This window comes from Falco peregrinus, chromosome 5 (assembly GCF_023634155.1).
Source record: "Falco peregrinus isolate bFalPer1 chromosome 5, bFalPer1.pri, whole genome shotgun sequence".
NCBI lineage: Eukaryota > Metazoa > Chordata > Aves > Falconiformes > Falconidae > Falco > Falco peregrinus.
In genome coordinates this window covers 90517647-90532541 of record NC_073725.1, presented here as the reverse complement: position 1 = coordinate 90532541, position 14895 = coordinate 90517647, and the positions used below count along the sequence as shown (strand labels likewise).

The 14895-nt window shown below is 40.7% G+C and overlaps 1 protein-coding gene across 13 annotated transcripts in view; it reads right to left on the bottom strand.

Moving 5' to 3' along the window:
- UNKL (unk like zinc finger) overlaps positions 1–14895 on the bottom strand; it is a 60337-nt gene that overhangs the window by 9077 nt on the left and 36365 nt on the right. For 11 of the 13 annotated variants that reach the window (XM_055803846.1, XM_055803850.1, XM_055803852.1 and 8 more), the window contains 3 exons: positions 12854–12916; positions 11112–11277; positions 4464–4556 (listed from right to left, as the gene is read on the bottom strand). In XM_055803846.1, coding sequence (XP_055659821.1) covers positions 4464–4556; positions 11112–11277; positions 12854–12916 — 322 coding nt within the window. The remainder of the gene's footprint in view (positions 1–4463; positions 4557–11111; positions 11278–12853; positions 12917–14895) is intronic. The other 2 variants (XM_055803847.1, XM_055803855.1) reach the window with 2 other exon arrangements.

Genomic DNA, 14895 nt, shown 5'->3' with positions numbered 1-14895 from the left:
TGCAGTGCATTTTCCTGATCAGGAAACAGTTCAACATTTACTGTGAAGATTTTACTCATCAATATGTTTGAATAGCAACTAAAAATTACATCACCCTTACTTAAAAAAAATAAAGCAGTCAAATTATTATACCTAAATCAAGGGTTGTGATTCTAGTTTTTTGGTTTTGCTTAAAACAAGTGAATTCATGTAATCAGAGAAAACATCATTCTTTCTGGAAGTATTTCAAAACAAAAAGACAAGGATGTTCATTACAAGCTGCACTGCCATGACGGCTTAAAAATATGTGTCTCTTGAAATACTCAGCAAACGTTATCAAGGTCAGCCTCATGACCTTGATAACATATGAGGAAGATATAAGACAAGACACATAACCACAGATGTACACAATGTATCAGACAATAAACGTACACTGCTCTTTACAAGAGGAGCAAGGAAGCAACAAAGTAAAGGGAGGGTTAAAGAAAATTTATTTTGAATTAAGAAATTTAAAGCGCTGAAGCAGCTAAAGTGGCAGAACCAGGCCTTGGCCCTTGTATAGCCCTAATCCAAGGCTGGTTTAAACTCCAGTCCAGTTAAATAGTAGGAGAATAGAGAAACAATAGATGATCAATTTGTGTACACAGGTGCTTTCTGAAATGCAGATGTCTTTAGAAAAATTAATAAAGATTAATAGGAATTGCTTGTTCAGAGACTAAGTGTGCTTGAAGGAGTATGTAAGTTAAACCAGGCAGAAAGAAGATCACGATCCAAGGAGAAGCCTGGAACTGAAGCAGAGACTGGAACCGAACAGATGAATCAACTGGGACAGAGTCAGGTGATGGATTCACAGAACTGACAGGACCAAAGGAAACTTCTAAAAACCTTGGGCATTGACTAATGATTTGACAAGTGTAAATAAGCTGTGCTGTATCCCTTCGTTCTCTGCCACTCACTGGGGTGGTGACCCAGCTCCGAGTTGTGATTAAAGCAAACCTAGTGGTACCCACGTCTGTGTAAATTTCTCCTTTAACAGGAGTTCAGTTAAAAAAAAAAAACGGCCAAGCAGGAATTCTCTTTGAGACCCAAAGTAAAGCCCCACACAAGCACTGTATCAAATGGTAGCAGAAGAACCATCTCTTCTCTGGTTCTTAAAGTAGTCTTCAAATCCAGTTGACTTTTGGCAAATACAGTCTGCCTGCATGTCTTGAGTCCATGGGCAAGGTTTTGGCAGGGGGCAGGCTTGCAGAAGTGGCCAGGGGCTGCCCCATGCCCGACACAGCCAGTTCTAGTTGGCTCTGGCAGACCAGCTGCAGGGCACAGCTGCACCCTTCAGCCACTCTGGGGGTCACCTTTGGGAGAACAGTTAAGAAAGGGCGAAAAAAATGCCTCACAGGCAGAAAAGGAGGGAGCAAGAAACAGCCCTGCAAACACCAAGTTCAGGAAAGAAAGGGGAGGAGGTGTTCCAGTTGCCAGGGTGGAGATTTCCCTGGAGTGGAGATTCCTGCGGCCCATGGAAGGTTTGGAAGAGACCACAGTGCAGCAGATTTCACTGCACCCCATGGAAGAGGCTATGGTACAAGCACAAATCTTCCTGCTGCCTGTGGACAGAACCAGGTCAGAGCAGGCGGATACTGCCAGAATGAATTGCAGCTCATGGAAAGCCCATGCTGGCGCAGGTTTGCCTGACAGGAACTGCAGTCTGTGGAGAGGACCCATGCTGGAGCAGGGACCAGTGTGAGGAAGAAGGAGCAGCAGAGAGGAATCGCTATGAACTGGCTGTTACCTCCAATTCCCCATCCCTCTGTGCCGCTCGGGACGAGGAGAGGTAGAAGAGCTGGGAATGAAGTCGAGCCTGGGGAAAAGGTGGCAGGGGGTTGGTTTAGCTTTTCTCTTTGTTTCTTACCATCCAACTCTACTTTAATTGGCAATAAATTAATTTTCCCCAAATCAAGTGTGTTTTGCCCATGACAGTAACTGGTAAGTGATCTCCCTGTCTTCATTTTGACCCAGGAGCTTTTTCATCTTATTTTCTCCCCCTGTCCTATTGAGGAGAGGGAGAGAGCAGCAGGATGGGTGTCTGGCTACCCACTAAGGTCAACCTATTGCACTGCATGAACTATCCTGCACATACAAATAAAACTGGTTACAGTACTTTCTTCCTGTTCCACGCTTCATGGTACTTCCAATGAAACACAGTCACTCCTTCAGCATAGAACACAGCAGTAAATGAAATATTGAAATAGCAGTCAAACAAACTATAGCATCAGGAGAATTGCTGAGCCTGACACCACTAGCAGAGAAATAAATTTGAAATTGCACACATTATCAGTTTCTTTCCAGGCCTGTATGAAGGGGGATATCACGAACAATAATGGAAAACATTATTAGACAACACATAAACTGTTCTGGCAAAGGAACAACCTGTTAGCATCATCACTGGACAGAAAATTTTAAGTTGTCAATCAACCAAAATAAATACAAAGCCCTAAAACCTCTGAAGATATTCCCACTAACATTACTGATGAGAATCTACATAAAACTAGATGACCACCTATTGACACTCTAACATCTTGGGTCATTCTGTATGGATCCCCTAATAACCTGAAGTATACAAGTACCACAAATATGACCTCTAGTAACAAAAAAACAACCTTGGGAGAAAACACAGTCAAGGTGGGAGGGGCACCAGAGCCTGTATCACTGTCATCAAGATTTCAGAAATTAGTAATTTGGTGTAAGGAGCTTCTTAATCAGTGCAATTCAGTGTTGGTTTCTTCTAGCTCTTGCTATCAATAATGAAGCCACCGCTACAATCTGCCTAGATCTACTTCATGCCAAAACATCAACAGCACCAAAAGGACTGTAAACTGCCTCCCCAAATGCTCTGCTCAGATCTGAAGACAGAAGCATGTCACCAGTCGCTCTGTTGTGCCCACCTCCAAATGAGCAAGCTGATGAAGTGAAAAAGTCCATTTCCAACCAAGTGACTTTCCTGAATTCCATTTGCTCTGAAGCTTCATGTATCCACACACTAATCAGTGAACTTGCCTAGGACTGTCCCCTTTCACTGCAAAGGAAGCACTTGAAGAAGGAGAAGTTTGAAGCAGAATCTCTCTGGACACCTGTGTTATTTCTGAAAAGAAGCAACTTACAGTTGTTTGTAATACATGCTCCCCTGAGGGAGTGAGGGCACTTGATACTCACTTGGGTCAAAATGACTTCCATGCCTTATGACAAAGTCTTGAATCTGTAGTGCTTGGGGGGGTTATCATCCTATCCACTGTGCTCCCAGTGACAGCTTACATACTCCAACAACATGAAATATATCTGTATATTCATTAAAGCTAGCGGACTAAAAATATAATTGTTAACTTAAAGGAAGAAAAACCTAATGTATAGAGACAATAAGTGCAAGTTTTTCTTCCTGGAGCAACAGTCAACAATAATAAAACAGTATGTAGCTATAGTTGTTTTACCCTTTGTGTCTAGAGCCACAGGGCAAGAAAAACATGGGAGGAACATGTTTGCCCTCCAAGAATACAGTTTTGTTTGTGTGAGTGGAAGCTTAACACATACCCACAACCAACTTAAGAATCACCATAGACCTCCTCCAAAGAAACGCTAGCAAAACAGATACCAGGAAGTAAATGGAAATATTATAAAAACGTGTCTGTTCTCTTGCTTTATGACTCTCAAAGGAATATGATAATGAAATTATAGTTCCTCAGTTTTCACCTCCTGTTTTTCTGTTTGTTTTTTTTTTTTCTCTCAATTATTTTCCCTTTTCTGCTTTCACAAAGAGAAGGTGACATTTTAATTTCTTGATGTTCCCTACCCTTCACCTTTCCTCTCTGCTGTCTCTTCCCTGCACCAACCTCCTTTGCTGCTTCTTCCTCTCCTTTCCCAGAGGAGGCCAAATGGCTGAATACTTCCCAACCTTCAACTAAATTGCTCGTTCCAGGTTAAGATTCATAGAAATACTCAGTCCCTAACTTGCAAGTATTAAAGTCCTAAAGGTTGCTAGCTCCTTCTCCTCAAGAATTATCCTCACTCCCCCTTCTCAGCAACCACCTAATCATGGAAGTACTTGTTGGTCCCCACAGCACATACTGCCTGGTGTCAGACATGGCAGCGCTCAACACGCAGGCAGTCAAGCCCAAGCATAATGCCTTCCAGTACAGGCATGTAGGTCCTTCCATTAACTATCATGTCCATGGGCCCAAGTCATTAAGCACGTTAGCCCCTCAAAAAATATTTAATAGACTGATCTCTTACAAAATACAGACAGGATGGTAGCAGTGCAACCCCCTTACACCACAAACTTAAACAGCTGCAAAAAAACTGTTAAAAAACTCAGTTACAAAAAACTGAGGACTTTTCCTCAAAGTCTTTGCTGTCTGTAACTATTTGGATGAGTAACAGTTCAGAAAGGTAAGAAAGGTATTTAAAACGAACGTAATTTTATAAACTGGACCTCTTACTTGCTAATCCAAGGTCACTGCCTTCTTGATCTTCTAAATCTCTATCTATAGATGCGACGTTCACATCCTTAAAATGCAAATCTAAAGCAGAACCTGTTAAACAAAACATTGTATCAATGAATTATCCTTGAATTATCCGTAAAACTGTCATGGCTGAAATGAGGAAAATTGTCCTGGTTTCAGTTGAGATAGAGTTAATTTTCTTCTCGGTGGTTAGTGCAGTGCTGTGTATTGGATCTGGTGTGGGAACAGTGCCATCAGGGACTTCTTGGTTTCTCAGGCCTTGCTGGGGGGCTGGAGGGGCACGGGAAGCTGGGAGGGGACACAGCGGGGTCAGCTGGCCTGAACCAGCCGGAGGGGCATTTCCATACCATGGGCCATCCTGCTTGGTATATAAACTGAGGGGGGGTGGTTGGGGCTGCCTATTGGTCGCTGCTCGGGGACTGGCTGGGCATCGGTCAGCAGGGGGTGAGCAGTTGTGCCGTGCGTGCGTCACGGGTTCTCTTTCCTCCCTTCCCTTTGGATTTCGTTCCTCCCCCCTTCTCCCGACTTTTCATTACAACTGTTATTGTTATCGTTACTATTATTCTTTTGTTCTTATTTTATTTCAATTAGTAAATTGTTCTTATCTCAACCCTCGAGTTTTACTTTCCTCTCCAATTCTCCTTCTCATCCCCCTGGGTGAGGATGAAGCAAGTGAGCAGCTGTGTGGCACTTAGTTACCAGGTGGGATTAAACCACAACAAAAATTTGTTTGACTATTTTTGTAAGTGCTTCCATCGCAGAACCTTTCACATCTAGGTCATCATCTTAAGCACACTATTGACACACAGCGAAGGATATCCTCTCTATTTTCTAAAAGGGAAAACCTTCATATAAAAGCTATTACGGTTCTTTATACTGGTAAGATGAACAGAGGATAAAGGAGAGGTGGCCATCTATCTGGATTTTCCACAAATCCGTGTCACCTGCTGTGCTTAGATGTACATCAACAGAGAAAGAAGAAAAATAAAATTTGGATACCTATGTAAATATATTTTTTATTATTACTGAAGAAACCCAGGTATTATACACCTGAGGGAAGGCACTGTAAATGCCCCTTTCAACAGGTAGCCCTCGGGGTAACTAATTTACGTATCAGGGTACACAGATCTAAGGAATGTCAGAATATTCAAGTGAAAATGTGCAATATTTTAAAATAAAATTAAAAAATCATATTTTGTTTAGACTTAGCAGTTAGACTGCCTTTGCTTTTAATGCTTATGTTGGTCTAAAATGTCTCTAAGCAATGTCAAGAAAAAGTTCTTATCAGTATACTTATTACTAGGTCCACTGCTTATAAAGTGTTAGAAGATGGGCGGTTTTGCCCTGCTTCCTCTTAACTTCTTTTCTGCACACATAGAGGTATAATTAAGTAATTTGCCCCTCTGTACCTATACTTTAACTAATGTTGAACAACTGCACAGTCAGGAAGACAGGAGACAAGTCTGCATAAACGCTGATTTTACAGGGAGGAAAGTGATGATCCTAGTCACTGTGGTTAGTGATAGCAATCACCTCTCTAAAGAATTTTTAGATTTTATGTTGAAAATCATTATTAAAAATTGGCACAAAGCCTAAATGAGTTGAAAAGGTACAAACAGAAACAGAAGACACACCAGCTTGTGTAAAAGTTTTCAGAAGATCCAAAAGGAATCTCTTGATTCCTTTGGAATTGGACTGATTCATCTCTCATGGCCTAGTGCTAAACGTTAGGCACTGTCAACTGCAGAAAATCTTTGGCAGAAGTACTAGACAGTTGTAAAAGTGCTACAAGTCAGAAACTGAAAGGACTATGTGGATCATTAATATGAGATCAGTGCAGTGTTATTACGTATAGGCATTTCCAATGTTGACCAGGCTACTTGACTCCACAGTCTGCGAGCTTCCAGTTCAGGAAGCTGCCTAAGCTGTCCAGAACAAAATACCAGTTAAGAGATAAAGTTCACATACTACACAGTGATGCCTGTGACAAAGAGAGCTGAAGAGTTAACACAACTCTTTGTGAAGAGTTACTAGTCTGGGTCTCAAAAGCAACACAACTTCAGCAGTACGGAGTTGTGCCCAAACAGTAACCCTGATCTTTCAGCAGAACTGATACATCAGCTTGGTGTCGAGCAGTCGGGGAGGAAGCTCCCTCTGTATCTGCAATTTAGCCTGAAGGGATATACCCTGGGTTTTCAGTTTGGCAACAATAACCTTCTCTTGGAGACAGGTGCCTAAGTGAGCCCTTCTGTACAATACTGTAAGGTGGGGAGAGACGGTTTCCTTTTACCTGATGACTCAAGGCATAGAGTGGCTGCAAGTGCTGCGTGAAACCCAGATTAAATACCAGGTTCTGGACCTCCGTTGCTGCTGTGAGCCTTACCCTGTCTTTACCTTTCACAGGTGTGTTAGGGCCTTTCACTTGCAACACCGTAAGCTGCCTATCTTGCTCTTCCACCCCTCTGCTCTGGCAGTGCCTTCCAGCGCCTCTGGGACAGTACGTCTCCTTCCTTGTTCTCATGCTCACTATCTTGCTATGCTCGCCATCTGGCACCAGCCAGCTTCAGAGCATTCTCATGGTGGGTTCACAGGGCAGGGATTGCCACTGGTGTGAGAACACACTTCCTCCTCTTCTCCTACTCCTGATGGTAGCTTTTGATTTGAATTAGAGGGGCCCGGTAATACCTTTGGACACAGCTCACCAACCAGCTAGCACGCAGCACCATCTACTGACCAAAGTGTGCTCCAATTAACACCAGAAACATTGCAAGCAGGAAGAGCCCATAAGGAGTTTGGGACAGTCTTGATGAAAAACTATAGTTAATACAGTTAATATGGGAAAATTATTATGTGAGAGAGAATCAGCTGCTGCACTGGAGAGGATGCCCAAGAGAGGAAGGATGCTTGTTTGCTCTGCCTATCATGTCTTTTCCCACTTGTCCACTGGGACGGTTTTCTCATTCTCTTTCTTCTCTCTCTCTTTTCTTATGCTTCTACATTTATCTGGAAATAATTTTCACCATTACGTGCCATGAGCCATGCAACCCTATAATAAATCTTCACATGTGAACCCTGTCTCAACATCCTTTGTGCAGAGCTACCATACACCTGTGAGAGCAAACCTCTCATCAGTAAGCTGCAGGATGTTCTGGGAGAGATCCCTCTCACTTTCACCAAGTGAAACTGTTCCACTTTCTTTCAAAGAATTCAAAATTATCTCAATCATTGACTGAAAGAGAGGCTTTAAAATCCCACCTTCAGCACCATCAACAGCTTTCAAAAGGGAAACAAACTAGTTTTTTTCAAGCTCTTGCAATTCCCCACATCACCCAGATGTTATTAACATTCAAAGTTATTTGCAGTGTCTGGCTCAGTATATCACTATGCAAGTACACCAAGCCAGAGCAAAGCACAAGGCTGACACAAATCATACTGCTCAAATAGCAGGTCAGATCTAAGCCTGCACCCTTACTAAATCATTAACCTATCATATTCTCCTCACATGAGGTCTTAACTCACCCTGCCACACGTGTTCTCCCCTACCACAAGGACTGGCACGACTCCTTACTGTTTATTACCTAGATTTTTGAAGCTTAATTTCTGATACCTTCTAGCTTTCTCAAATTCCACCACACATGGTGGAAAGTCATTGGAGTACTGGGAGAAAACATGGACAGCATCTTAAGATCACAGCACACATGGGAAGCAAATGGAGAGACATCCATTTTCCTTGAATGGCAAGTCTCCCAGACAAGCAAAATCTCCATGCTGGTATTCAAGAGAAAGCAATGGAAGCAACCAAAACATCCCAGCAGGATGTCCAGCCAGAACCTAACACAGACAACAGGGCTGAGTATCAGGCTGGCAGATGTCCCCTAATGTTAAGGTCCCACCTTATCCCTACCACCACTTGAGTCATTTCCCTTCACTGTTGCTCATTCCCTGTTTACTCCTCTCCAAATCTGTCTCCTTTTGACACTTTACTGACCTAATTTATCTTTTTTCCCCACCTCCCTTTCATTTTCAGGACTTAAAACATGCTGCAGCTTTTATGTTCTTAGATTAGGCTGCTGCTTTTTTTTTTTTTTACCAGAACAAAACCAGACAACCCATCTCCCTTGACTCTGACAGAAGTAGACTGCAGCAATAAAACTTCTTCCACTCTATCATTCCTCAGTTTTCAACATATTGCCCAAGCCTCAGTGCTAAATACTAGTTCTGATTGATATGCTTATACCCAAATCCGCTGCACCCTTCTCTTCCCCAGCTCTTGCAGACTATTACTCAGGGAACAGACAGAGAGGGCTTGGAGCTCCTCATAACATAAAGGGCCACAGAAAGGGCTACAGACCCCACTGTCTGACAAAGCTTCCTTAGTCCTTCCTAACGTAACCCTCCTGCATTTCCCCTAATCCTTTATCCAAAACCAATCATCCCCTTTTTCCATAATCACCTAGCCTCTTCCCTTGCTGCAGCTCTTTTTCTATCCCTTTTTTCACAACTCTTCAATCTACCACTTCCTACAAGGGCACTATGTAGTTATTTTCTGTTCTACAATAATGTCTTATTTTTCTGCTCTATTCAGATTACATGCAGCAGTTTATTTTCAATGCCATTCTGTATATCCACAAAGCAGAACTCTGGAAAAAGAACTTATATATATATTATATTATTTTAAGGAAAAAAAAATATCTATGCAGTTACCATAAAGTAACTAACTTATACATACATGAGGCACGTATTTTATGATTCATATTGTGTTAACAAACATAAGATACTGGAAACTGTTTTAGAAAAACATCTGTAGACAGCAGAAGCATAGTTTAATTCAGAGGAATCAAGAGTCTCTTACGCTCAATAATGCAATCACACTGAGACACAGGAAACATAGCATATCACTGTTTAAACAACTTTGCAATACTTGTTCAGTATATCACGATTTTAAAATTATACTGAATTAGCACCATGTCTGGTATACAGAAATTAGATCATGATTTTTATTGTTATATGAGTAACTTGTCACAGCCAACTAGCCTCTACTTATTCCAGAAGCAATGCTTATCTTGACAAAAACATGATTTCATTCCATAGTATACCTTAAAATATTAACTGTAAGATGATGAAATTATATTACTTGCATTTCTAAACTAAAATTCTGCTCATTCTAATTCTGAAATTTAAAAATAATTTAAAAGTTATTTTCAAATCTAACACACAAATCATCAAACAAACCTTTACGGAAAGCAAGCTATACACTTGTGAGACTGCAGAAAGAGACCCATTACTCAATATTCTGCATAGGTTTCTTTCCTGAAAATATTAAGAGAGCAAATGCCTAACTTACCATGCTGAAGTGCTGACTCACTGCCTGCAGTCTCCTGGTCGCTGCTACACATCGATTTAAACACAGAAAGCTTCAAGTACACCAGCTAATCACATCAGCTCCGTAATCATGGGACTTACAGCACAGAATGTGAAATACAGCATCTTTCAAAGTGTAACATTTCCTGCCACGGCCTCCTCAGTAATCCACTTTCAGTGTAAAAGTGCCAGAAATTTCAACAACTTTGTGAATAACACTAAATTATGGGGAGCAGCTGATACAGTTGATGGCAGGACTGCGGCTCAGAGGGACCTCAAAAGGCTGGGGAGCTGGACTGACAGAAACCCCAGGAAGTTCAACAAAGGCAAACAGAATAATGCTGCACCTGGGACAGAGTAAACCCTTGCAGCAGTACAGGCTGAGGGCCAAACAATCAGAAAGGTGGACTGCAGAAACAGACCTAGGAATTCTGATGAGTGACATGTTCAGCATGTTCTGTGGCAATAAAAGTTAACAGCACATTGGCCTGTGCTAGTAAAAGTGTAGCCAGCAAGTTAGGGGAAGCAATTATTCCCCTCTATCCAGCCCCTCTGAGACCACAGCAGGAGTACCACGACCAGTTTTGAAGTTCCCGGTGTCTAATTATTACTGAAGTATTTATCTCCTTTTACCATTTTCCACATAAACAGTCTAGCTGGTTGGAACCATGGGAAAGGCTTTGGGCTAATAACAGAAATTTTGGAAGCGAGTATTTCCCAGAATCTGTCTTGTGCACCCAGAAAGCAAGGGCTCCCCCTCTCTGTGTCCTTTCAGATCTGGTCCACATAGTGTAAACAAAAGATTTTGTCCTTGATCATACAAGTAACCAGACTGGAGAATACACAGTTAGCTGAAGAAAAATCTCCCATTTTCACACAAACACATTAAGATCCGTAATTGCACATGCTATGGTAACATTAAAAACAAAAAAAATAAATCTCATAAGCCTACAAACAGAAGTTGAGGAGAGAGCACTTCTAGCAACAGTGAGTTGCATTACAGAGATTTTACACATTGTTTTTAAATCACTGGCCAATACTCATGCCAAAATTCCAGTTTAAATGTCCCATTCACTCATTCCTACACTTCCTTGAAGACCTTGTGAATCATGATTTTGGGTGAGAACATTTAAATAAAATTTCAGATACTGCTTTTAATTGCATACAATAAAGAAGACATTAATGTTGTACACACCTACAACAATAAGAACTTAAATGATGCAACAACACATGTACAATTGGAGATTAAATGTTAAGACTTACCTATTACCGATTCAATTGTGTTACTGCTGGAATAGAACGGGAGAGCTTTGGCACTGATAGCAGAGACACTTGTAGGAGATGAACTATCTGATCCAACACTGGAGGCCAGACTGGAAGTTATACTTGAAGCAAGTGGGTTAACTGCTGAAAAAACACTGAGATGGTTCTGTTAAAAAAAACAAACCACATATGTATACACACATAAACACATTTACACCAATGTTTGTACAAGCATGTTAAATGAACAGAATATATTTTTTAAAGTAGTTACTTTAATTCCAACAGAAAGAAATCCAGAGGAACCCTCAGAATTAATACATTAGGATAATTTTTCATTATCATTTACCAGCAAGTGCATTTCTCCAGTGTGGCTAGACATCACTACCATATGAGGGAATTCTGCTTTCAGAAAAAAGGAATTTGAATACTTGCAAATGCACTTTACAAACATAATTCTTTAGGTGAAGCCTGATGTATCTTTTCAAAAGGAAAGTATCTACTGAGGAATTGTACAATTTCATTATGCATTTATACACATATTTTTTTTATCTGTAAATTTTCTCATTTAACCTAAATGCGATTGGTGCATAAACTGATGTTGTCTTTAGATAGCTGAGAAACATGACCACACAGCACACATGTATCACGTTATATAATGAACAACTTGTACCTGTGGTACTTTTTTCTAGCTGAACATTTTTTTCATACAAATCACACATTTGAATTATATAATATAGGAAACTAAAACAATATGTAACCATGTAACATTCTAAACTGGAAAATAACTTCACAAAGTCTACAGGAACTTGGTGCAGAGTTTCCAGTATTTCAATTCCTTTTATTGCTTTTTTTTTTTTTATTCCTTCCAATCTTTTAGTTAATGAAAACATTTAACTGTAACTGAATCAATCAACACATCCTGTCATTGCCTTCTGTATAACAAGTCGTGGTTGTGTAGTATCTATGCTATTGACTTCTACAAATACCACAGAAACCTTCTATTTCAAAGCTAGATATAGTGCAAGACTGAGGCCAGTAATGACCATGAGAATGAATAATTTTTTCTTTAAACATGGGCATAAACTGAAATACACAAAGTTTCACTTACACATAAAAAAATACTGTACTGCAATCGTGGCCGAACACTGGGACATGTTGCCCAAAGAAGCTGTGGAGTCTTCAGTTTTGGAGATACTCAACACACTACTACAGAAGGCACTGAGCAGCCTGCTCTAGCTGACCCTATTTTGACAAGGGGACAGATGGACTACACACCTCCAGAGAATCATAGAAAGGTTTGGGTTGGAAGGGACCTTTAAAGATCATCTAGTTCAGCTTCCTCTTCCGTGGGCAGGGGCAACTTTCATTAGATGAAATGCCTGAAATGATGCTCAAAACCCCCACCCGACCCAACCTTGAACACTTCCAGGGATGGGGCATCCACACCTTCCCTGGGCAACCTGTTCCTGTGCCTCACCACCCTTATAAAGATTTTTGAAATTATATCCAACCTAAATCTACCCTCTTTCGGTTTAAAAACATTGCCCCTTGTCCTATCACTACGGGCCCTGGTAAAAAGTCTTTCTCCATCTTTCTTAAAAGCCCTTTTCAAGCATTGGAAGGCCGCAATAAGGTCTCCCTGAAGCCTTCTCTTCCTCAGGCCAAACCACCCCAACTTTCTCAACATTTCTTCAGAGCACAGGTGTTTCAGCCCCCTGATCATCTTTAGCTTTTGGCAATACCTGCTTGTTGTCTTGTTCATTTATTTTCTGCTGATTCTCAGCTGGAAAGCTTCGATGCTTTGCCTGAAAGACGAAAACCTCTGTAATACATGAACTTAATAAGTGATTGCTGTAAAATGTATTATTAGTTTATGAAGGGTCAGTGGCATCTCTGTAATGATATCTTCAACAGGCTGACTTAATTTCCCTTACTGCGGTCCCACATGGAGTATTAAATTTTAATGATCACAGAGTAAATTGCCACATGGAAAAGGAACAGAAGTTGCACTTGTTCCATTTATATGCATAACTGAAAACATGCAAGTTATTTCTGGTCTAAAAAATAAGTATCCATGTTAGCATTATGCTGTGACAGAAATAACATGTCCCCAACAATCACTGGATGGGGAATACTCTTGCCAGAGGTTGGTGGGATAGAAGCCTGAGGTAGCCAAAAGTTTGAGTGGAACTGTCTTGATTTTCCCTTAAAGTGATCATGCTACAAATAATAAAAAAATAAAAAACAAACAAACAAAATTCCCTTCAAATAAAAGGGCAGATTTTCTGTGAACACAATTTTATAATAAAGTAACTTTTGAAACTAAGACAACACACTTAAATACAAGGGAATTCTAAGCACTTCCTTTGCCCCCTTGCTCCTTGCAGAGCAGGATCAAAGGATCTCTGTTCTTGTCAGGCCAGGAATTTTCAGTGACTTCCCAAATTGCAGTAAACTCTGCAAGGTGCTGTCTCCTTCGGCAAAAAATCGTTCTTCCTGCTGCCTTTGAGCAGTCTTGTGTCTGTTCCTCACTTCCTTTGGGATATTCTTAATGTGTCTTGTAGTGAAATCTCTCTAGCAGTAACAACTCTCCTTTATATGCCTCCCACCACTCTAGGTACTTTTTTATCTATTGCGAAGTCTGTCACTGCTTTCTCTCTAAAGAGATTAAATGTGGCCACTAAAATGCAAGCACATGACATTTTTGCTGCCGAGACCCATTATTTGCAGCAGTAGATTACTCATTAACTGACCAAAACAGCAGAACAGATCTTCACCAATGGCTACGCCATTTTCCGGTTATGGCTGACTCATGTTCAGAAAGCAGCCAGCTGACATCTAACTGCATTGTTTCCATGATATTTGACCAATGATCACTTGTTCTCTATATTGGAAGATGGAAATCTTTTCTCTCACAATGACCAACCTATATGACTCCAACCTATAGTCCGTCTGAACATCTACATGTCAGAAAGCGACCCTGCCTGGAGAAGTTCAGAGTAATGATCTCACCATCACCTGCAACAAGTTACCATTTACAAAATCCACTTCCCTGCCTTCCGTGCTTTTTCTGGCTTTTACTTCTGCACTTCTCTGTGTATCTCAGGTTACAGAAATCGATTCCAACAAGTCACAGGTTTGCAAGGTGGCTGATCAGCTTGGCTGCAGCTTATTTAAATGTGTCATTGGAGCTCCTTTAAAATAGGTCCCTTCTGACAATTTAGAAGTGTAACTAGTATTATAATACAGAAAGAAAAAAATACTTTAACAGGTAAATACTGGGCTTTCATCTTTTTTCTCGCAGGCTATCAGAGCTGTTTCATATCCCTGAAAAATATCAGTCTTCCCTTCTCCCAACAGTCTCTAGCATTGCTTGTTTTCTCCCCACCTCCAGACTAAAGGACTGTAACTCCTCACCAACTTATATTTCAACCACTCTCCTCTCATTGCTAATGCTACATATCTCTCTCTAAGAGGCTTGTTATATTTTATCATCTATGTCTGTCTCAACAATGAACTTGTCCCAGGAGAGAGGCAGCTGCAGGTGGGAGAAGAAACAGACTGAAATTAATCTAAGATTGGAACTCATAAATAGTATCAACAGCCAGAAAGTAATTCATCCTTTCACCATCAATTTTCAACAATTAAAACTGAATCCTACCAAGTCTAGATATGATTTTTTTCCCATTGTTATCTTGTTCTGTTCTTGGAAACACAGGCTCAAAATGACAGTCACTTAATTCCTGCAAAGTTAGAATTTACTGCACGTCAGGAGAGCTGCAAT